General features: G+C 36.6%; 2 protein-coding genes across 47 annotated transcripts in view; both read right to left on the reverse strand.

The window, feature by feature from the left end:
* cacna1bb (calcium voltage-gated channel subunit alpha1 Bb) overlaps positions 1-11,379 on the reverse strand; it is a 259,390-nt gene extending 248,011 nt beyond the window's left edge. For both annotated transcript variants that reach the window (XM_087300946.1, XM_087300947.1), the window contains exons 1-3: positions 11,069-11,379; positions 5,985-6,273; positions 1,652-1,906 (exon numbers count right to left, since the gene is read on the reverse strand). In XM_087300946.1, the coding sequence (XP_087157072.1) occupies positions 1,652-1,906; positions 5,985-6,241 (512 nt within the window). In that variant the 5' untranslated portion in view covers positions 6,242-6,273; positions 11,069-11,379. The remainder of the gene's footprint in view (positions 1-1,651; positions 1,907-5,984; positions 6,274-11,068) is intronic.
* A 3,807-nt stretch (positions 11,380-15,186) lies between these two features.
* Positions 15,187-23,088, reverse strand: part of ehmt1b (euchromatic histone-lysine N-methyltransferase 1b) — a 46,769-nt gene continuing 38,867 nt past the window's right edge. For 17 of the 45 annotated variants that reach the window (XM_087299428.1, XM_087299410.1, XM_087299427.1 and 14 more), the window contains 5 exons: positions 21,453-21,539; positions 21,214-21,292; positions 18,619-18,794; positions 16,883-17,004; positions 15,444-16,786 (listed from right to left, as the gene is read on the reverse strand). In XM_087299428.1, coding sequence (XP_087155554.1) covers positions 16,737-16,786; positions 16,883-17,004; positions 18,619-18,794; positions 21,214-21,292; positions 21,453-21,539 — 514 coding nt within the window. In that variant the 3' untranslated portion in view covers positions 15,444-16,736. 45 annotated transcript variants of the gene reach the window in all.

Genomic DNA, 23,088 nt, shown 5'->3' on the forward strand with positions numbered 1-23,088 from the left:
TAATGCTTTAAATTATAAAATTAGTGGTGATAATTCAGCACCATGGAGAGCTACACTTCTTCATTACAGAGGTGCTTTTCCTGCAAAAAAGGTTTCAAGTAATGAGTTCGGATTCTAAACGTTGACACAAAGAACATATTAAAGTTGCAATGTAAATTAATCTATAAATGCCATTAGCGCATAGGTCTCAAACTCGATTCCTAGAGGGCCGCAGCTCTGCACAGTTCTACTTCAACCCTAATAAAACAAAGCTGATCCAACTATTCAAGTTGTTCAAGACTACTAGAGACTATTAAGCAGGTGTAAGTTGGAGGTGGTTGGAGTTAAACTATGCAGAGCTGTGGCCCTCCCGTAATTGAGTTTGAGACCATTGCATCAGTGCATACCTACTATTACAGCATTACTGTAATTTTCCCATTAAGATATATATTTTTTCTTATGTGCCATGAACCAAACAAACCATCTACAATAATATAAACTTTGATTTGGGCTGAAGGAGTATATGAAAATTGGGAGCTACAATCCAATGAAGCATTGCAAATGACACAATCCAACTATAAACAACTATAATAGACCTAAATGAAACATTCATTCAACGTTGTTGGTTGGATCTATAGAAACAATATATTCATGTTTACTGTAAAATATACAAATATTAAAGTAATGTAAGAGAGAGTAGAGACATGGCCAACTTGATTACAACATTTGTAGTGCTTTGCGAGAGTGGGAGGAGCTATAGATTGGTAGAATTTTCTGTAAAGCACACTATGATCACACTATTACACAATCGTTTATGCATATGCGATCAAACAAACAAACAAATTAATATACGATCAATTAACATCCCCAGAGCTCAAAACAAGCCATTTCAAAGGTTTATCAGTTATTTTAAATACATAAAGCTTATACTTAAGGTTCTGAGTTGCCTTAACTAACCATTATGCTAATAAAACGTTATATATATATATATATATATATATATATATATATATATATATATATATATATATATATATATATATATATATATATATATATATATATAAACTCTAATTATAATAACTAATGCAGCTGCTTCCAAAAAAAACGCCAGAAAGTTTCAGACTATTGCAAGCTCATGAATATTCTATCAGGAAGAGCTAAGCCAATTTATGATTGGTTGTATGTTGTTTATCAATTCACCATAACGTTCTAATGTTTCTTTTTCACACTGTATTCATACATTAGACCGTGCCAAACCTTTTCGAAACGCTGCCAAATCCCAAGTTAAACCTGACATTTAACCAGAGTAAAATAAATAAATAAACCGTTATCCCAGGGCTAAGTGCATGAAGAGCGCTATGGAGCGGTGCCTAACATCTGAGCGACTGCTTGACTTTACTACGCTTGGATTAGAAAATAAAAGGCTGATGAGCCAACACCCCGACACGATCACCAGCTGCCAAATGCCTTAAAGTGTGCGAACACGTGAAGACAAAAGACATCTTAGTGTCAGGCACCATTTCAGCACGCAACAGTTATAATCTGACAATGCCAAACCTAAAAGCGTGCATTTGTACGCTTATAAAGGAGAATGAGCACCGAAAAATGTGGAAGTGGAGATGTCAAGGAGCAATTTGCATTCTCCATTAATCATAAACAATAAGGATATGGCCATTCTGTTATTCTTTTGGCATATTTCCTGATGACATTGTCCTCGCTGAAGATGAACAAAGAGCGGTTGACAGTGAAACAGTTCTGTTTGGTTTGTTTAGGATTATATAAAGCCATTGTCCTGGCTCTCTGAGCCATCGACTGTTTGTACATTCTTTGACCGCCCGAGGGACCTCCCGCCCGGGCTCCCCCTCTCCCGGCGCCCGCTGGACCTCCATAGCGGGTGGGCAGATCGTCTCCAAAGCGAGCCATCCTAGACATGCAGATATCCAACAGGTAAAATCCAAACTGGCATTAAACAGAAAATGAGGAGTGCACATTACAGTACAGACATCTGTTAGCAGTTAAAGTCCCCATCAGTCTATGTGAAGTAAAATAAGATATAAAAGCTCCTTTAACCAGCTTCCCGTGCGCCCTCGCCTCACTCCATTGCTCAGAAAATTGCAAAAAAACGGAAACTTGTCACGGGAATGTCATTCCCGTTGAGTGCATTTTTAACAGGAAAAATGCAATTATCCAATTCGTGCCACATCCATCCAACACAACCTGATCCAGCTGACAAGTCACGAAACCAAAATGTGCACCATCACTTACGCGTCATGCTAGACGGAAAAAACGAGTTGGGGGAAGCAAAAGCGCGAAGAAAGGTATTCCATATGCACGCGCACACGTACACGGCTGTTTTTTTCTTATTTGCGATGACTGCTTTTACAGCTTCCAAACAACAATCCCACTTGGAAACGCGCACGGTACGAATGGTGCCAAATGAGTGGACGCGGGTGCGCGAGACTCACACGTGACGCAAACGGCCCTATAGGCAGGACCACCTGCCGGAGAGCGCGAGAGGGGGAGGGTGTCTAAATTGATCATCAATGAATGATTTTTATAAGTATTTACTTCTCATGTTTGCTTAGCATACGTTAAACTGGAATGACGTAAAACACAAAAGCAGAAACACGTCTTTGTTTTAAAATCAGATTAAAAAACAAACGAACAATAGCCTACACGAGTGGCACATATGTGCTATACAGAGGGATCATTGCAGAAAATCAAAGCGATTTGTTGGGTTGTATTGCTGGGTATTGTGTGTCTTTGTTTGGTCATTTTAATGCTTAATGTTGTGGCGACAGACGTTTTAAAAATTTGTTATTGTAATAACCTAAAAATCCTGACACTTAAAAATATTTGACAAAATAAATATAAAAATGCTCAAATGTTTAATATTACTGGAATTTCTTTGCAACTATTATGTAAAATACTGCCATGGTGCACATTTTGGATCAGTCACTGTCAATTAATTTTGAACAGCACTGAAGTTATTTTCTGTTGCTGATCTTATATTGAACAAAATGCACATTATATATCCTAACACACACAAAAAATGTTCCAAGACGATCTCCTAACCTGTAGGGAACATTTAAGTTAAAATAAAACTTCTTCAGATTTAATAGGTCAAAAAAACAATTTAAAGGCTCAAATATTCAATAATCAGGCACATTTGTGTTAACCAAGTTCAAAACAACATGGTCATATATATCCTTTGGATCTATCTTGCCAGTGGCGCCTTATTACTAATCATTTACAAAATCGGCGCGTTTAAGGTCCATTTTCTTTAAAAATCAGCCATCTCCACTGGCTGAGATATAAAGTGGGTTTCAGATTGTATAAGAAGCACTGCATTAAATTACATTTTTACCCCCGTGTCTTTAAAATATGAACATTCGTTTTACCCCAGTATATTCAATGGAGCTTCTGCTCACCAACATTTGGTGGCTGCAGCATTTTTATCATTGATTGACTGGTTTATATATGTTTTATATATGAATGCTTCAACCAAATGTCTTGAGCCTCTAAACTCTGTTTATCACAGCACTCTGAGGTTTGTTACAGGCTGTGAGACACTAACTCACCGTTGTGAGGTAATGGTGTGCCAAAGCTGAGTGGCCTTCTCTGAATGTAAAACAGTACACTTACTGGATGACTCTGGTTTACAAGGCTCTTTTGGTTCCGGTGCCTTTATGCCTAAGTTCCCTTCTTCATAAATCAAAAAGCCAGTATGCCCTACGTTCAGGTGAATCTTATCATTTGTCTGTTCCCCAGGTTTGAACTGAAATGAAAAAGGCGAGCCTTTATGATACCACCTCATCCTGGAATACTCTTCAGTCTGAACTAAAATATCTGAGCTCATCCCAACTAAACCTTTTCACTCTATCCTTTAACATACATCAGTGTATTTCTCAATGAATGTGTTTTTAACTTATTGTAATGTGCTAGCTGAACAACTGACCTGTATTTTTTATGCTATCTTAACTTTATATTTATTATTATAATTATTTTTTATAAGTCATTTGTTGCACACCTCCTGGCCAGGCCACCCTTGTAAATATGATCTTGATCTCATTGGGTTTTTATCTAGTTAAATAAAGAAACATATAGTGGCCTAGCCAAAGTCCTGACTTAAATGCAATTGAGAATCTGTGGAGGGAGCTATTGATTACGGTGATGGCAAGGAGACGCTACAACCTGAAAAGGCTCATGGCTAAAGATGAATGGGCAAAAAATATATCTTCCATAGTTTTAGCAGTACAGTTTTTTTACAGTGTACAGCTCCATTAAGTATTACAGTTGGAATTACAGTAAACTAAAACATTACATTATCTAATCCCATCTCGTCCTCTCTAAAGGAAAGACTGTTGAAGAAAAAGTATCCAGCAGGTCCAGATGTGAAGCTCACGGCATTACAGTGAGTAAGTGTGAAGGATTGCGTGTGTGTGTGTGTGTGTGTGTGTGTGTGTGTGTAGTAGGTCCAGACCCACAGGCACAAAATCTCCTAAGAGACTCTAGGCTGTTGAGCTAATCTCATAGCATCCTACAACACCCAAGGGCATCACATAGGAATGATTCAAGACTCACACACACACACTGTCAAACACAACAGACAGGTGAAAGTCTCTAGTTCAGATCTTTCAATCCTTCAAGCACATTTTCCATTTGATGATAGATGATACCATTAGCATTATGATTCAAACCTTTGAGCTACACCATTCCCAAGTATTATTTGGACACTACAACCACACTTTGAAGTGGATGAGCAGCATTGCAAAAAACATTCATCTCACACACACGCACGCACCTTCCAAATGCTTTATTTGTTGTGGGGGTAAATTGAGGTTCAAATCAATTCCACCAAATACTGATTTACATAATTGGTATACTATCTAAAAAAAGTATTTATCTTTTTTATTTTATGCAAAACAAACAGTTCTAAAATATTAGAAATTATTCATGTACAGAAAAAAAAATAAATAAATACAAAAAAATTACACATAAAACACATACAAACACACACACACACACACACACACACACACACACACACACACACACACACACACACACACACACACACACACACCTTACAATGTATAATACAATAATTACTTGTGATTAATTATTGACTTATTTTTTGATTTTGAATTTTAAAAATTCATTTTAACATTTTTTTTGTGTATTTTTCCATGTACATGCATTTACACAGGCATTAAGTGATCAAAGATTCTTTGAAGCCACTAAAAAAAGGTTCTGTTGAACCTTTAGGACCCCTAGTGGCTAAAATAATGATTTAAAACAGTTTAGTAGTCCCTTTCTATCACTTATAACGATTTTAACTTGGCTAATTTCATAGTACTGACAATAACAACAACAACAACAACAACAACAATAATATTAACAATAATAATAACAAGTATTATTATTATTAATAATAATAATAATAATAATACAAAATAAATTATAATTCAAAATAATTAAGGATAATAATAAAAATAATAATAATATTAATATTATTAATAGTTATATTATTATCATTAATTATTTTGTATTATTATTTTTTATTGGTTATTATTAATAATAATAATTATTATTATATAATAAAAATATTATTATTATTATTATTATTATTATTATATTACTACTGCTACTACTACTATTAACAAAATACAAAATAACCACTGAAAAACATGACAAAAATATTTCTACATAAGGTTTATCCCTTAGCTTAAATCTAAATGTTCATTGTTCTAAATGTCTTTTTTTATTGTGTTGTTATATTTTTTTGTTTTTATAAGCATCATTTCCCTCCCCTAAACACCCCAAAAATTATGTAAATTCTATAAATGTATTCTAAATATGTAAATTCACCAAACCTAATTCAGCTTGTTTACATTCTCAATATTGCCATTATCTGGACCCAGTTTCAATGACAATGCTGCTAAAAACCTTCAGTGTGGTTTAAATTACAATCAGTTTATTTGATACATTTTGTTTCTCACCTCTCCTGCTCATCACACATTTCATGAGCGCTGATGAAATCGGTGTTCTTCAGGTCACTGCGTCTCTCCAGCTCCACAACACTGTGATATTTGCACTCTCCTGCACGCTGTGTCTGGTCATCTCTGGTCATCTGTCTCTCCTCATACAGACAGTGTTCGCTGGAAAGCTCTGGAAAAGCTGCTCTTCTGTCCTTCTGATTGTCTGCTGGTTCAGAAGCTTGAGCCCAGGAACTAAATTCTGCACCCAGAGTCAACATTCGCCATGTTCCCAGAGTGGCCAGTCGGGCAGCTTGATTGTTGAAGTAAGACGAGAGATGAAAAATACAGTAACTGTAATAAACTGCAGTTTAATAAGGCAAATTAAAGTGCATGCTTCCAAGTTCACGAACAGCTGATTTTTAACTTGTTTAAAGTGAACTTACAGCAAATGTAATATTGGGACAAATAAGAACTTTTTTAGGAATTAAAAAATTTGTAATTATAAATTTCCTTACAATTCAAATTACTGCAAAGCTAAATTATTTGAATAACCATAATATTTTTTATGTAACGTAATTTTTTTTATTATTTATAAAACAAATGAGTGGCAGCACGGTGGCAGAGTGGTTAGCACTGTCGCCTCACAGCAAGAAGGTCGCTGGTTTAGGCCCAGCTGAGTTCTCCCTGACTTTGCGTGGGTTTCATTCGGGTGCTCCGGTTTCCCTCACAGTCCAAAGACATGCACTATAGGTGAATTGAATTGGTCGTAGTGTATGTGTATGAATGAGTGTGTATGGGTGTTTCCCAGTACTGGGTTGCAGCTGGAAGGTAAATCATATACTGGATAAGTTGGCGGTTCATTCCGCTGTGGCGACCCCTGATAAATAAAGGGCTTAAATAATATTAATCAACATTCCTGTGCTATTAATGTTACTGTTGTTAAAAATATAGAATTTATAGAGATGATCAAAATAAATGTAACATTTTAAAAGAAATGTTAGGATTACAAAAGCTAAAATAAATTGTTTTTATCATCGGGAATAACAAGGGATAGCATTTGTTGTCACAATTACTGGTTTCAAGATAAACCATGTTGAATTTTTTGATGGTTAAGGTTACGATTATAAAAAATAATCATAGCTGTGAAAACTGTAATCGATTACCATGACTTTTTTACTCACGGCAAATTCTTATTGTAAAAGGCTACTATGGAAATGCACGTTTTAATAGTTAAAGGGCACCTATGATGAAAATCAACTTTTGTAAGCCGTTTGTGTGCCAGTATAGTGATCACAGTCTTACTGGAGTGATAGAAAGACAACAAGTCTCTTTTTTGGCGAGGCAGTGGCGCAGTAGGTAGTGCTGTCGCCTCACAGCAAGAAGGTTGCTGGGTCGCTGGTTCAAACCTCGGCTCAGTTCTGTGTGGAGTTTGCATGTTCTCCCTGCCTTCGTGTGGGTTTCCTCCGGGTGCTCCGGTTTCCCCCACAGTCCAAAGACATGCGGTACAGGTGAATTGGTTAGGCTAAATTGTCCGTAGTTTATGAGTGTGTGTGTAAATGTGTGTGTGAATGTTTTCCAGAGATGGGTTGCGGCTGGAAGGGCATCCGCTGCGTAAAAAAACTTGCTGGATAAGTTGGCGGTTCATTCCGCTGTGGCAACCCCGGATTAATAAAGGGACTAAGACGACAAGAAAATGAATGAATGAATGAATGAAGTCTCTTTTTTTTTATTTCCTGATGTTAAAATAGGTTCCAAACCCCAGTGATTTTGAGAGCCAGTTTAGTGACGTAGGAGTGCGGTTTCCCCACCAACCAAATTGACTGACAGACGTCCATACTTATCAACATTGGGATGTGAAAATAAAGGATTTATTTGTATTTTTTGTTTGATTACATTAACAGGAATCACTTTATAAATGCTCACATCTAACATTACAATGAAAGTATTCGACTGTTTTTCTAACTTTTTATGCTCATTTACGACAAAAAGCCATGTTTGAAAAAAAAAAAAAAACACTAAAATCTTTAAATGTTGTTATTATTATTATTATTATTATTTGTACATGTCTGTTTAAACACTGACCAAAAACGCAGAATTTCCGTTTGGGAAACTGCGTCTATTATTTATCACTATACAGTGCGTCAGCTGACAATCACGCACCACTCCTGTTTTGAGGAGCTTAACCATATGTTCACACCAAAAGAGATGAGAGCATCAAAATAGCCAGATGTCATTCATTTTCAGTGAGAGCCAGCGGCGACAAGTAACGAGGAGCAGCGCAGCGCATCTTCGCTGATATGGGCGTCGAGGAGAGTTGAAATCAAGTTAACTTTATGAAGTTTTATAAACTAATTTCGCGAGGAGCTCGTGATATGATTGACTGCAGCTGGCCACTCATCCACACTCATTAGCTGGCCAATCAGATTGATCCAAACTCACTATAAGTAACCTAGCCAAGAACTACTCCCTTATCTTCGTTTTCCCGAAGAAATCCCCCATCCACCCCTTCTACTCCTTTCCTCTTTCGCCAGGGGGAGCTCTTGAGAACACCTGACCTCGTACTCCCCTCACATGCTCTATGGACCTGGCGGGAGCCCTGGGCTCAACTATCTCCGAGCTCAGGGTTCTCTCCTGGGACAGCATGCCAAACCTGCTAAATTGCCAACAAGTTGTCAAACAGTATCTAAGTGTGAACTCTTGAAATGGTAATAAGCTATGATGTGGTTCAGCGGCAAGCAATCAGAATGAAGAAGTCCACCGCTTGAGTGGAGTTCATAGAACACAGACCTGTGAACTTTGGTCTTGACAGCTGTTCCCAAGGGTTTGATTATTGCGGTCGCCAGATTTTCAATTATTTACAATGTTTTCTTACAGGAACATGCATTAAATAAGTTACTGGCGAGTTACTGAGTTGCATTAATGTATACATATATATATTTTTTATTATTATTATTATTATTATTATTTTTTTTAAAGCTGGGAATCTCGTGTGACAGTACAAAACAGTTTTGCTATTTCAGGATACTTCAGACATTTAGACACATTGGATAATTAGTGGAGCAAAGCCAAAGCACTGATAAGAAGTGCGCATTTCACGCTAGAAAGCATGTTTTATGCAAGAATGTAACATGTTTAATGCTGCAAGGGCCCCATTAAATACGAGATCAATATAGCGAATTTTGACGCTCTAGCTGCCGGAGCTGAAGGCAGACAGAGCGACCTTCAACGCTCTCACTGCTTTCGGTTTGAACGCACAGTTAGGTGGGCGGTAGAACTAAAAAATATGGGAGAATCCCGGGAAAAATGGGAGGGTTGACAGGTATGGACGCCATGTTTCTATAATGACGTGTATATACATGTCCACAGAACATTTTTTCACAAATAAACTGGGATAAAATATCTGTTCCAGCTCTCTGTGAGTTTTATAAGTTTAAAATATTTTTAAAAAGAGCATGTTTGTAATAAAGACAATAAAATCTCTAATAAAATCTCTTGAACGCTATAATAGCCACTCCCGCCTGGTGTCAGCAAACGCTAATATGCGTGTTAGCGTGCGTGTGTGTAACGTTACTGCAAATGGCATGTGTGAAATCGCTTCAGAAAGGCTTGGATAAACTCCACCACAGATACATGAAATAAACTTACTTAGTATTTTTGACTAATGAGCTGAATTTCAGCTTCTTTCGTGTGTCTCTTTCTCTCTTCCTCCCTCCCTCTCTTTCTGACTGCTGATTATATCACGTAATGCATGATAAGAAGCAGAAACGCACGTGGAAACGGTGGGCGGGGAGAATCAGCTCATTTACATTTAAAGCCACAGGCTACAAAAAAAAATCTACAGTAAACTGGGCAAATTCTAGTGGCTATAATAAGTACTGTGATGGGTATTTTAAACTGAAATTTACAGATCTTATAAATCTTAGATCTTATATCTTAGATCTTATAAAAGGGGTAAAATACATGCCCCATTAATAAATATGTATATATAAAAATAAAAGAAAACGATGTTGAATTCTTTCCATTTAAAGTGCACATTACTTAACTAATCACAAATCAAAAGATAAAGGTATCTCTATAGCTTTAGTCAAATAGCTTTACGCAATTTTGTGATAAACAACATATACATGGATCTTTGTGAGGTCATTTTACAAGTGAAACATGAAATGTAACTTTAAAAACAAATAGAAAAAAGTATGAAATACTAAAAATAGAAGTAAACAATTCCATTACCAAGGGACCCATGTGAACGTTATTTGTCGTAAAAGCACAAAAATTCCATTAAATGTTTGTTTATTTTAAGAGACTCAGCTTGGAAAGTGTGACATTTATTTTTTTCTGCATTTTCAGCTCAATCTTACACAACCATAATAATAATAATGATAACCATGATCATTTCATCATTATCATCATGCAAATTTGTTTTAATCTCTTATAAGGGGTTTAAAATATAAACCAAAAAAAATCTCTATTTGGAAACCTTTTTTAACCTGATTTCGTGATTGATTAGTCCCTAAACCTAAATGAAACTAAAGTGACTGATTTATAAATAATAAAGACCTTACAATGACACAGATGAACGACAAACAAGCAGATTTTAAGACACCCAGTGAACATCCTACCATAAATCACAGTGGATTTTCTCTCCTTCCAGTCAGAGTCTCGTCGTTTCGACCTCTTCATGGCCCTGCCTGTCTGCTAACCTCGTAAGGCTGGAGAAATGTTCACAATCCTCTTTCTCAGTCAAAACGCAATCTATATACACAGATCGTGATCCTCATAATCGTACTGAACACTGAAATGCTAAAAGAAAGGCTTAAAGTTTGAAACTGGAATGCGGAAAGGCGGTTTCCTGTCTTGTTGGTTAAAAGCCTTTATCGTCAAGTCAGTAGGCCTCAATCAGCAGCTCACATTTCATTGGATTAATTACAACCAGCATGTTAAGTAATCAGGAAGAGAATAATCAAACCGTTTATAAAACTACAGTTTGATAAACAATCAAAAAGCTTCCTTCTTTGCACTGCAAAACTCCTTTGATCTACTTTTGCAGATGACTTTAAAAGGGAAAGTTTACCCTAAAATAAAAATGTGCTGTTAAATGTACTCACCCTCAGGCCTTCTTAAATGTAGATTTTCTCAGTACAAAAATGAAGATTTTCAGTAATAACTGGTGATTCATAAAATGTCAAATTTTGGCTACAAAAAAAAAAAAAATTGGTTTTTGGCTTCTGGCGATACATTGAGGTCTTATAGCCTTAAACAGAACTCCAAAGATGAAAACAAGACTTATCTGCAATCACCGCATATTGCTGAACTAATCTTACTACTAGCTCTAATCTTACTACTAACTTAGCTCGCACACCTCTAAGTGGGAGGAAGTTATGCCACAAGTAAATAGACGTTCATAAAAAAAAAAATATATATATATATATATATATATATATATATATATATATATATATATATATATATATATATAAAAGTTGGACTGGCTGCAAAGTTTAGTTCCAACCTCAATCAGACACACCTGGGTTAGCCTTGGCTGCATCTGAAATCACCTGCTACTCAGTAGGTAGGGGAGAATGGGGTAAAGTGAACCATTTTTTACATTTGCTCCTCTCTAAGCGAGCTGAAATTATAAATCAGTAAAAATTACACATTTATCATTAGTTCAGAATGTTTCATGGCAATGGAATTTATCAGACTGTATTTAGGATAAAGGTCTGTGAAAATATGATTGTTTTAAAAAATAAAGTGGTCTTGTATCACTTTACCCCAGCTTAAACTAAGAAAGGCCAGAGAAATCAAAGGGGTAAAGTGAACCACTTACTATTTCCACTTTAAAACTATCATAACAAAACATGTTGTAAGAGCTTGAATCCTGACATGTAGCTTGACAACCACACATTTTAGAACTAAAGTCGGACTTGTCAATTATGGAATGGAGATTGGTCAATTAAGCACATTTGTACTTAACATGAAAGTAACTGAACAAAATCAAATACAACAATCTAATTCAAACTATTCGAGTTTATTACTATTACTTTTTATGTTGATAGTTCATCAACATGTATGATATAAGTTTTTCTACTTGAATCAATTTGCTTTACACAACAGTTGATTAAGTTGATAGCAAGATAAATTACTTTTACCAGCCAAAAATACATTTTTGTGAAGAAAAAAACATGCTTTCTACAGCACCATGAATTCCTGTCCTTCATGGTAGAGGGGAAATGGAAACGGCTTGAAAACAAAATTGTTATAGAGGAGTATATAAAATCTGTTGCCAAGATACAGGGGGTGTCTCACATTACCCCATTCCCACTACTGCATTTGAATTTAAATGTATTACTCGGCCTTTGGAAAAGTACTTTCTATACAGTATGAATGTGGGCGATATGAATGTAACTCAGACGTACTACATAATTTTTTCATGATCACATGACCTTCCTGCGTCAGTTTCGTCGCCTTATGATTCTCTCATGGAGCATCATTGGCTAGTGTACCGTGCATTGGATGCACACTTCAGAATCTTACTGAAAGTATTAAGTCATCCAGGTCATCCATCTCACACTCTGTTTTTCGAACTCTTTAAATTTGGACCTACTACTTGGCTCACATACTGTTTTTAGCGTACTATATAGTATGGAAGTATGCAACTTCGGAAGCAGCCATCCTTGCAGGTGTGTTGAGGCAAGTTGGAGCTAAAATCTGCAGGACACCTGCCCTCTTATCTACCCCTGGTGTAGACGTTAATAAAACATAATGGGTTACTGTGAGGTTTGGTTTAGGTTAGTGGTTGGTGAAGACCAAGGATGTCCAAACTTGGTCCAGGAGGGCAAGAGTCCTACAGATTTTAGCTCCAACTTGCTTCAACACACCTGCAAGGATGTTTCTTGAATGCCTAGTAAGAGCTTGATTAGCTAGCCCAGGTATGTCTGATTGGGGTTGGAACTAAACTTTGCAGGACTCCGGCCCTCCAGGACCGAGACTGAACATCCCTGGTGTAGACCATGGGTCCACAACTCTGTTCCTAGAGATCTACCTTCCTGAGGAGTTCAGCTGCAATCTTGATCAAACACACCTCTCTGTAATTACGGAGTGCTCCTTCAGATCCTAGGCTGCGATCCAGTTACTTTTAGAAACACACTCGCCATTTTGAAGTGTGTTCCACTTCATTAGATGAACCATACATACCCTGATTTTGACTGTCAGAGGGTAGTTGGCGAGTGAGGGGCAATTGGACTGGAATGCAGCCTTAGATGGTCGAGATGTGCCTGATCAGTGTTGCAGCTAAACTTTGCAGCAAATGTCTGAAATGTCTCTGCCGGGTTGAGCAACCCTAGTGTAGAGGTTAATAAAACACAATAGCTTGGACTCAATGTCATGTACAAGACATTAAATAAATCAATGAAAACTGCAGGAAGTACTTACAGCCCACAAAAGAGTGCTCAAGTACCACCCATTTGCAGCTGGCTCTGACCTCCGTTTATACCCTTCTTGCACTTCCCTTACTCTCAGGAGCATCTGTTATCAAGCTCAGGCTCACGTCATGATTTTGCCAAGTACGATGCGATCCTGGAACATAATTTTTGTCGAAAATGTAATCCATACCTATTTCTATGCCTAAACACAACCATAACTGTAAATTATTTCCAAAATCAGAAGGGAATAATAGTTGGATAACAATCATGAAGAAGTGCATAAACTGCAAGCCTAAACTTAACATAAACGGTAAACATATCCCTTATTTCTTATTGGCATGTTGTTACAGGATCAACATAGATGTTAATCTAGGAACATGTCCAACTTGGTGAAATCAGTATGGTGGGCTCATTGTAGGGCTGCTCGATTTTGGGAAAAATCATTATCACGATTATTTTGGTCATACCTGTAATCACGATTATTTAAAACGATTATCAGTTAAAGTCAAAATTATTAGTGCTCCTGAGAATTTTTTTTTTTTATAAATATTTCCCAAATGATGTTTAACAGAGCAAGAAATTTTAACAGTATTTCCTTTAATATTTTTTTCTTAGGCTTATTTGTTTTATTTTAGCTAGAATAAAAGCAGGTTTAAATATTTTGAAACCCATTTTAAGGTCAATATTATTAGCCCCCTTAAGCAATATATTTTTTTGATTGTCTGCAAAAAAAACTACTGTTATACAATGGCTTGCCTAATTACTCTAATTAAGCCTTTGAATTGCACTTTAATCTGAATGCTTGTATTTTTTAAAATATCTAGAAAATATTATGTACTGTCATCATAGTAAAGATAAAAGAAATCAGTAATTAGAAATGACATATCAAAACTATTATGTTCATAAATAAGTAAAAAAAAAAAAAAAAAAAAAAACTTTCCATTTAAACAGAAATTGGGCAGGAAAAGGTTTGCTAATATTCAGGAGGGCTAATAATTCTGACTTCAGCTGTATATGTACAGTTATTTTCCACCCTGCAAAGAAAAGAATAAAAAAATATAATACAAACTGTGCTTTAAGCATCTTCACTGTCAGAAAAACACTTTAGCTACAAAAATTCTTCAGTGAAGAACAGGGATTTTCTCGTTTTGTTTGATTAATGATAAAAACAGGCGGCAGCAGGAATATTTCTCGCTGTCTCTTTAATGGTTTCTCTTTCACGTGTCTTTTGATCCTCAACTCGTTTGTTTATTACACGAATGAGGATTAACATGAATAATCACTAAACATAATGTTTTGACACCTATTTGACCATTAAAGCGCTCATGTTAAGATGACTTTAGATGTCTGCGCTCCTCTGCTCCTCTCGGTGTGCAAATGAGAGTGAATGCTGACCGGCCGCATGTTCTGATTTTGTGTGCGTGCCGCACACACGCATAAGCACGCGGTCTTTCGCGCTTTTAAGAGCAACAACAGTGTACAGCTGGAAAGGGGGCGGTATATGATGCAATAATCGTTTATCTCGATTAATGGTTTTTCATAATCGTTTGAAGCCAAAATCGAAATCGGATTTTGGATTAATTGCACAGCCCTAGCTCATTGCATGAGAGTAAGCCACACCCACTTATTTGCAAGTTGTGGTATACACAGAATTTAAAATAAAAAAAATCGACTGACAAATACTTCTGCAGTAATTCACACAGAAGATTTCATTCATATGAAGACGTGTGACTTTTTTAAAGAAGGCATGCCCCCAAACCCCACCCCTCAATGGGGGATGAGCAAATCGTACTAAAATGTACGAACAAGATCATACAAATTTTTAATAAATCAAGAAGTTAGGAATTTCCATGACATTTTGTTGGCCACCACCCCATTTACAACACTAGAATATATCAACACAGCCCTTCACATTTTTCAGATGATATCAACAGAAAGGTTTATCTTTTTTTAGTAGCAAATTTATTGAAAAAGAAAAACACAATCAGTAAGATTGTGCATCATGTTTCACTGTCAAGAAATATGTTACAGTTTTCTTTTCTTTTTTCCTCCCCTCTCATTTTGCAGTGTATTGTATCTCTATGTCTGGGTTTGCACGAAGAACATGACTACACTATCAACATTTAAAAGACCGTAATAGTTTCACCATCAACATGGACTCATGGAACAAAACTGGTACAAGCTAAATATGTCAAAACTACAGTTAGAAAAAAAAAAAATTCAGGTCAATTTAAAAATACAAATGAAAAACAAAAAAAAAACATCTTCATATTTTACAACTTGTATTCACTTAGTGAGTAATAAAAAAATAAACAAAAACCTTTTTTTCAGCACCATTTGCGTTTTCCTACACCGACCGCATTTCATTCCAGTCCTATTCCTAAAGCACGTTTCTTAAAAGCATGCTAATAGGCTCCGTCGCTGTGATCGAAAGTACGCACAGAAAATATTTGACAGTTTTCATTTGCATTGATGGGGGATGCACATCATTTGCATTAAACAGAAGTCATGTGTATCCAGGCCTGTAACATGCAGGAAATAACCCATAGGGCTTGTTTTCACACACAGATTAAGCCTAGTCCAGGATTGCTTTGCACTTCCAGTGGCGAGTCACCATTAAAGCGCATTTTTACTCAAGAACTGGGCTTTTACCAGGAAGAAATAGGCCAAAAAGTGTCCCATTCAGAGGCCATTTCATGATTTCGGTAGCTCTGGCATGACGTCCTGCGTCTGTGAACCAATCAAAGGAGGAAACGCACAACGTTCGCGCTAAAGTCCCATAATTGCTAGCCTCAGCCTACTGAAAGAACCAGAAAAAAACTGTAAGGGGGAAAATTTGGTCTTTGAAAATTACAATTTTATGCAAATGCACAAAAACTAAGAACAGACTAAACATAAAACAAAGATGCGTCAAGAGTTAAATCATTATGTCCAAACTCGTTTGGGAGTTTTTTGAGCTTTCGTTCACCTCAACTGTTTATAAAATTGTTTATGAGAATGATTGAGAACACGGCTTGAGGGCAGGAGAACACATTGTGACGTCTGAATTGTGCGACGAAATTACGTCAAGTGCCACACAGTCTCTTAATTGGTTTAAACAGCCTCATTCTTAAGAAGAAAAAAACAAAAATCCTCTTTACAAGATGCATCGTGGTCCAAAATGGGCAGGCTGACAATAAAAAATAAAAAAATCCATACAAAATGTGCATTCAGAACACCCCAAACACCAGTCCAATCGTGCACCTCTCACCTTCAAGATTTGAAACCTCTAAACCATACCAAACAATAGGCTTTCGGACCACCAGAGCGAAATGTGGCACTGTGGGTGTAGCATCAAGTGGCCTGGAGTTTGCTACCCAGAGATGGCAGAGATGTGCCCGTGCTGGTGAAGGGAGGTGCAGGCTGGCAAAGGTGACAAACATGGTTGTTAGAGGGCTTAGCTGGGGCTGGATGGGGTGGATGAGCTGGTATCGGGTAGGGCGCTGGGCTGCTGGTCACCTGGTGTACTGTCTGCCTGTGTCTGGGCGATGGCAGCTGCAGAGTGCTTGCATTTGGATGAGCCGCACTTGCAGTTGAATAGCTTCCCCTTTACGTCCCAGAAGTGATCGCCATAGTCAAACCTGGGAGGGGACAAAAATCAAAAACTATAAATTCCAATACAATATACTAATTTTCTTCAAAGAACGAGCTGGTGATGTATGCTTTAGAAGAAAATTATGCCAAAATGAACTAAATTATTTGCAATTCACTTGCATTAAGTAAAAGCAGCCATAGACTATTACTTAAAACCTAACTTGCATTCAAATACACATATATTTGTGCAAAAGAACATTGCACTATCAATAGCTGTATTTTGTACTTCAAAATAGACATCATTTGCTATCTTTGGCTTCTTTTTGTATTTCTTTTCTATTTTTTTTTTTGTCTTAAACAAAATCTTTTTTTTATTTTGCTTATTAAAACATTATTTTGCTTATTGAGAAAATACAGCAAGCTATTTTATTTATATTTATGGTTTTCTTCAGTGCATTGATTAACATGGTCTGCTTACAGCCTAAAAACAATCAGTGCAATAATAAATGCTGAAGGGTAAAACATCAATCGCCCACCTGCCCCCCATTCCATATTGCATGCTCATTTATTAAAAAAGCACTCCTACTACTACAACATCTACAACTACATCTACAATTACTACAACTACAACAATAACTCTTACAACAACAACTACTACTACTACAACAACTACTACTACTATGACTACTACAACTACTACTACAGCTACTACAACATCTACTACTATGACTACTACAACAACTATAACTACTACTACAACAACTACTACTACAACAACATTTACTACTACTACTACAACCACTAATACAACAACTGCTACTACATCTACTACTATGACTACTACCCCTACAAGAATAACTATTACAACTACAACAACAACAACTACTACTACAGCTACTACAACATCTACTACTATTTCTATTACAACTTCAACTACTACAACATATATAACTACTACAACAACAACAACAACAACAACAACAACAACTACTGTTACAACTACTACAACTGCTATTACAACTATTACAACAACTACTACTACAATACAACAACTGTTACAACTACGAAAACAACTACTACATCTACTACTACGACTACTACAACAACAACAATTATCACTACTATAACAACTACTACAACAACAACTACTGTTACAACTACTACAACAACTGCTATTACAACAACTACAGCAACTACCACAACTACTACTACTACAACAACAAACTAATACAACTACAGCTACCACTACAACATCAACAACTACTACTACTACAACAACATCAACTACTACAACAACAACAACAACAACATCAACTACTACTAAAACAACAACAACAACTTCTACTACTAATAATCATAATAAAAATAATAATTATAATAACAACAACAACAATCTAATATTGGGGTTTTTAAGCTGCTTTCTTTTTTGTCATTGCAAAAGACTATACTAGCAAAATATATTTGAGTAAATATGAAAAAAAATTTAATAATTTGGATTGGGATGATTAAAAAATATATATACACATGAGAGACTGTCTCAGGATGAAAAAGTAAGCATATTAAGGCCTATAAGTACAAGATAACTAGAAAACCCTAACCCATACTGTGAAGCAAAATTCACATTCAGTTAGCAAGTAAATAGACAATGATGTAAATCAGACCCAAGTTCATCTCCGGCACTGATGTTCTTGCAGGCGAAGAATGCGATGTGAGGAAATCGGAGGTCCTGGTGAGAGGTGAACACCCGACAGGGGAGCAGATTGGGCTCACAGTGATGGTTTATGAACCGGCTGATGTTCCCGTAGAAACGAGCATCAACGCAGTACATGTCACCCACCTGCGACAGAAAATAAATTGAGATTGTGTTTGCCAAGGGATGTAAGAGAATAAAATATGAGACTTATTTAGAAAGGTTTAATAAAGCAGGGTTTAAGAAATGTAATATAATTAAGAAAAACTTTTGAATTGTGTTTTTATCTAGAAAATTAGTTTGTAGGGTTGGTATTTATAACTGTCTAAAGGGGAAAGTTCACACAAAAATTTAATTTATCTCACACTTGTGTTTCCAAAACTTTTTGGATTTCTTTTTTCTGTTCACAAAAGAAGATATTCTGAAGAATGTTATAAACTGGTGACCATTGACTTCCATAAGAAGAAAGACAAATACTATAAAAGTCAGTGGTTTCCAACATTTTTCAAACTAACTTCTTTTATAAATAAAAAGCAAAAGAAAAAAAAAATCTCAAATCGATTTATGACAAATGAGGGTAGCGTAAATGATGACCGAATTCTCAGTTTTGGGTGAACTGCCCCTTTAATGTTTCATATGCTTACTTTTATTTGACCAAAAATACAACAATACTGTGAAATTTCCATACAATATGCTTCTAAATAAGTTTTTTTCTAATTATAAGTTCAGTCTCCAGTGCTACATGCTCCTTCAGAAAGAATTCTAAAATGCTGATTAATATCTACTGACCTGCTAATATGCTCAACACGTATTTTGTTTGAAAACATCCTTGTTAAATATCATTATTTCTTTCTTTAAGTGATTCTGAGATGTATATGTAATAGAGGCCAGCTTGCAAAGTGCTATGCAGGTAAACCTCACTCCTCTAACCTCTCAAAGTGCTCTAGCAACAGATGCTATAGGTCATGGTCTTCAGTCTCCTTGTTAGAGCAACCGATTCCCATGTATAGTATTGCTGGTTTGATCCCAGCTCAGAGCGAGTTGGGTGCAGAGAACCGGTGGGTTACATTTGGGGGCTCGTCCGGGATGAAAGGAAGGTTTAGGGGTAAGTGTAACGGAGGCCAGCTAGCGAAGTGCTATGCAGGTAAACCTCACTCCTCTGACCTCAAAAGGTGCTCAAGAGACAGATGCTAGAGGCCAAAGTCTTTAGCCTCCTTGTTAGAGTAACCGACTTCCATGCATAGAATCGCCAGTTCGATCTCAGCTCAGAATGGGTTGGGTGAAGTAGGACCAGTGGGTTATACGTGGGGGCTCATCCAGGATGGGAGTGAGGTTTAGGGGGTGTAAAGAAGACAAGCTAGCGAAGTGCTATGCAGGTAAACCTCACTCCTCTAACCTCTAAAGGTGCTCTAGCAACAGATGTTAGAGGCCATGGTCTTTAGCCTCCATATTAGAGCAACCGACTCCCATGCATAAATTCGCCGGTTCGATCCCAGCTCAGAGCAGGTTTGGAAAAGTATGTCTGGTGGTTTACATGTTGGGGCTTGTCCGGGATGTGAGTAAGGTTAAGGGGCTGAGTGTAACAGTCTTTAGCCTCCTTGTTAGAGCAACCGACTCCCATGCAAATAATCACCAGTTCAATCCCAGCTAAGAATGGGTTGGGTGCAGTAGGACCGGAGAGTTACATGTGGAGGCTCGTCCAGGATGGGAGTGAGGTTTAGGGTGTGTAACGGAGGCAACCTAGCAAAGTGCTACTCAGGTAAACCTCAGTCCTCTGACCTCTAAAGGTGCTCTAGCAACAGATGCTAGAGGCCATGGTCTTAAGCCTCCTTGTTAGAGCAACCGACTCCCATGCAAATAATCGCCGGTTCGATCCCAGCTCAGAACGGGTTGGATGCAGTAGGACAGGTGGATTACATGTGTGGGGGCTCGTCCGGGATGAGAGTGAGTGTAATGAAGGCCATCTAGCAAAGTGCTAAGCAGGTAAACCTCACACCTCGGACCTCAAAAGGTGCTCTAGCTACAGATGCAAGAGGCTATGATCTTCAGCCTCCTTTTTAGAGCAACCAACTCCCATAGAAAGAATAGCTGGTTCGATCCCAGCTCAGCACAGGTTGAGTGCAGTAAAACCCAAAGATAAAAGAAATCAGTTATTAGTAGATAGTTATTAAAACTATTATGTTTAGTAATGTGTTAAGAATTTTTTTTTTCCGTCAAGCAGAAATTCGGAAACAAAATATACAGGGGGGCTAATAATTCAGGAGGGCTAATAATTCTGACTTCAACTGTACATGAAACTTAATGCATGGTAATCAATCAACATCACAATTTTTTTTTTAAAGTGATTGTGCAACCCAGCTTGTATCCCTTTATCAACTGTCAATGTAAGACTACTGAAGTACAAGTATCAAAAGTATCATGCTATTATGAAATAAAGCATTTCTTTGAGCTGACAGGGGTCAGTTAAAGGATATGCACAACATTTGCTTGAGGGCATGCAGATAATCCAGCACTAAGAGAGCAGACAGCAGGGGTAATGTGATTTTGAAAGGGAGGACGGCGATACCTTGCTGTCCAGACTGAAAAGATAGGAGTCATTCTCTCTGACATCTGCTTCGGCGTCAGAGATGATCTCACCCACGTATCTGTTGCAAGGAAATGAGACATTAGGATGCAAACACACTAAACCCACAATCATATCCATACTGGCACACTTAAATAAACACAGGAAGTCTGACCCACACGCACAGGAAGATATACATATGAACATAATAAAGCTCAGAAGCAAGCAAATAAGAAACTCACTCGCAAACAAATGTTCCTTGAGGGATATCCTGTAATGTCTTGACACCCCATCCCATCATCTGTGTCTTGAACAACTGCAGTCTTGTCCTAAAAGATTATGATAATAAAAACAATCATTAATTAAAGTATTTAATCAGTAGGTCATAGTTGATTTATCAATTTGTTTTCCATTGTTTACATTTAAAGTTACAAATATACCAAATATGAATTTCAGAATGATGTTTTAATGGTGAGAGTGATGAAAACATTTTAAATATAATGTTTTACAAAGAGATGCCAAAATCAAGACTAAAGCCCAGGTCAGATCACATGATTTTATCATAATTTTGGCACGATTTCCTTGACATAGGGCAGGGGTGGCCAACCCTGTGCCTGAAGAGCCACCTTCCTGCAGATTTCAGTTGCAACCCATATCAAACACACCTGCCTGTAATTAGCAAGTTGTGTTTAGGTCCTAATTAACTGGTTCAAGTGTGTTTGATATGGGTAGCAACTGAAATCTGCGGGAAGGTGGCTCTCCAGGAACAGGGTTGGCCACCTCTGACATAGTGTGTCGTGGGGAGGCTTAAACAACAAATGGGCATATTGAGGTAATCTGGGAACACATTCAGTGCTACAAATACATTGTAAAAGCCTAACCAAATTACTTTATTAAACTAATTAAATTAAAACCGACCGACAATAGATGATTTCGTCATCAACAATGAAATCAGTTTAATATAGGTTTCTCTGAAACTGTGATCATTTCACTTTATTATTATTTAGGCTATATTTTATTTTATTTAACAAAAAAGGTTTGTGCTTTAGCGCTAAAGCATATAGCGGATTGGTTTTGAATCTCTTCACCTGAGACGTTATTAGTTATTGTTGTTCATCTCAAATCAAATTAAATCACTTTTATAGTCACATCAGCAGCAGCACGTGTGCTATATGATGAGTGAAAAGCTTAGTTATCTAGTGGATAACTGACCAAAAAATACATTAATACATCACAATTAAGATACAAATTTTACAGAGCAAAATTTGTTTCAAAAAGATAATTTTTTAAAAGTTTAGAAGCTTTATTTACATTTAATATATTCTAAGTATAAAAATGGTTTTAATATTTGACATATGGCTTTGATCCATAAATCCACAACCTAATGATCTAGCACCTGCCTAAAAATCCTGGACGAAAAATTGGTTTAAACCAACTCACATCGTTTATGTTCAAATGGTTTAATAATAAGTGAACCTCTCATTGCTTGATATATTTTATTAACTACAGGTCATACTAAGTATGTTGTTTAAACAAAAATATCAGTTACACAATGTCAGTGGAGAATTATTTTATCCACACCCTGATGCTTAATTTTCACAGCAGTTATTTAAAATAATAAAGTACACTGAAAATAAATTTTCAAAGATGATTCCTTGGATTTACTATTTTTTTACATTAAGTGGTTGTAAACAATTTATTTGGGCTGAATTTAAACAAACAAATTAAGTTGAACATTATCAAATTTAATTTGTTTGCTTAAATCAACACAAATAAATTGTTTGCAACAGTTCTGCATAAAACTTTTTTTAGTGTAGAAACTTTATTTACATTTAATATATTCCAAGTAAACATAAATGGCTTTAATATTTGACATAT

Source organism: Danio rerio, chromosome 21, assembly GCF_052040795.2.
Source record: "Danio rerio strain M-AB ecotype USA chromosome 21, GRCz13ab, whole genome shotgun sequence".
Classification (NCBI taxonomy): domain Eukaryota; kingdom Metazoa; phylum Chordata; class Actinopteri; order Cypriniformes; family Danionidae; genus Danio; species Danio rerio.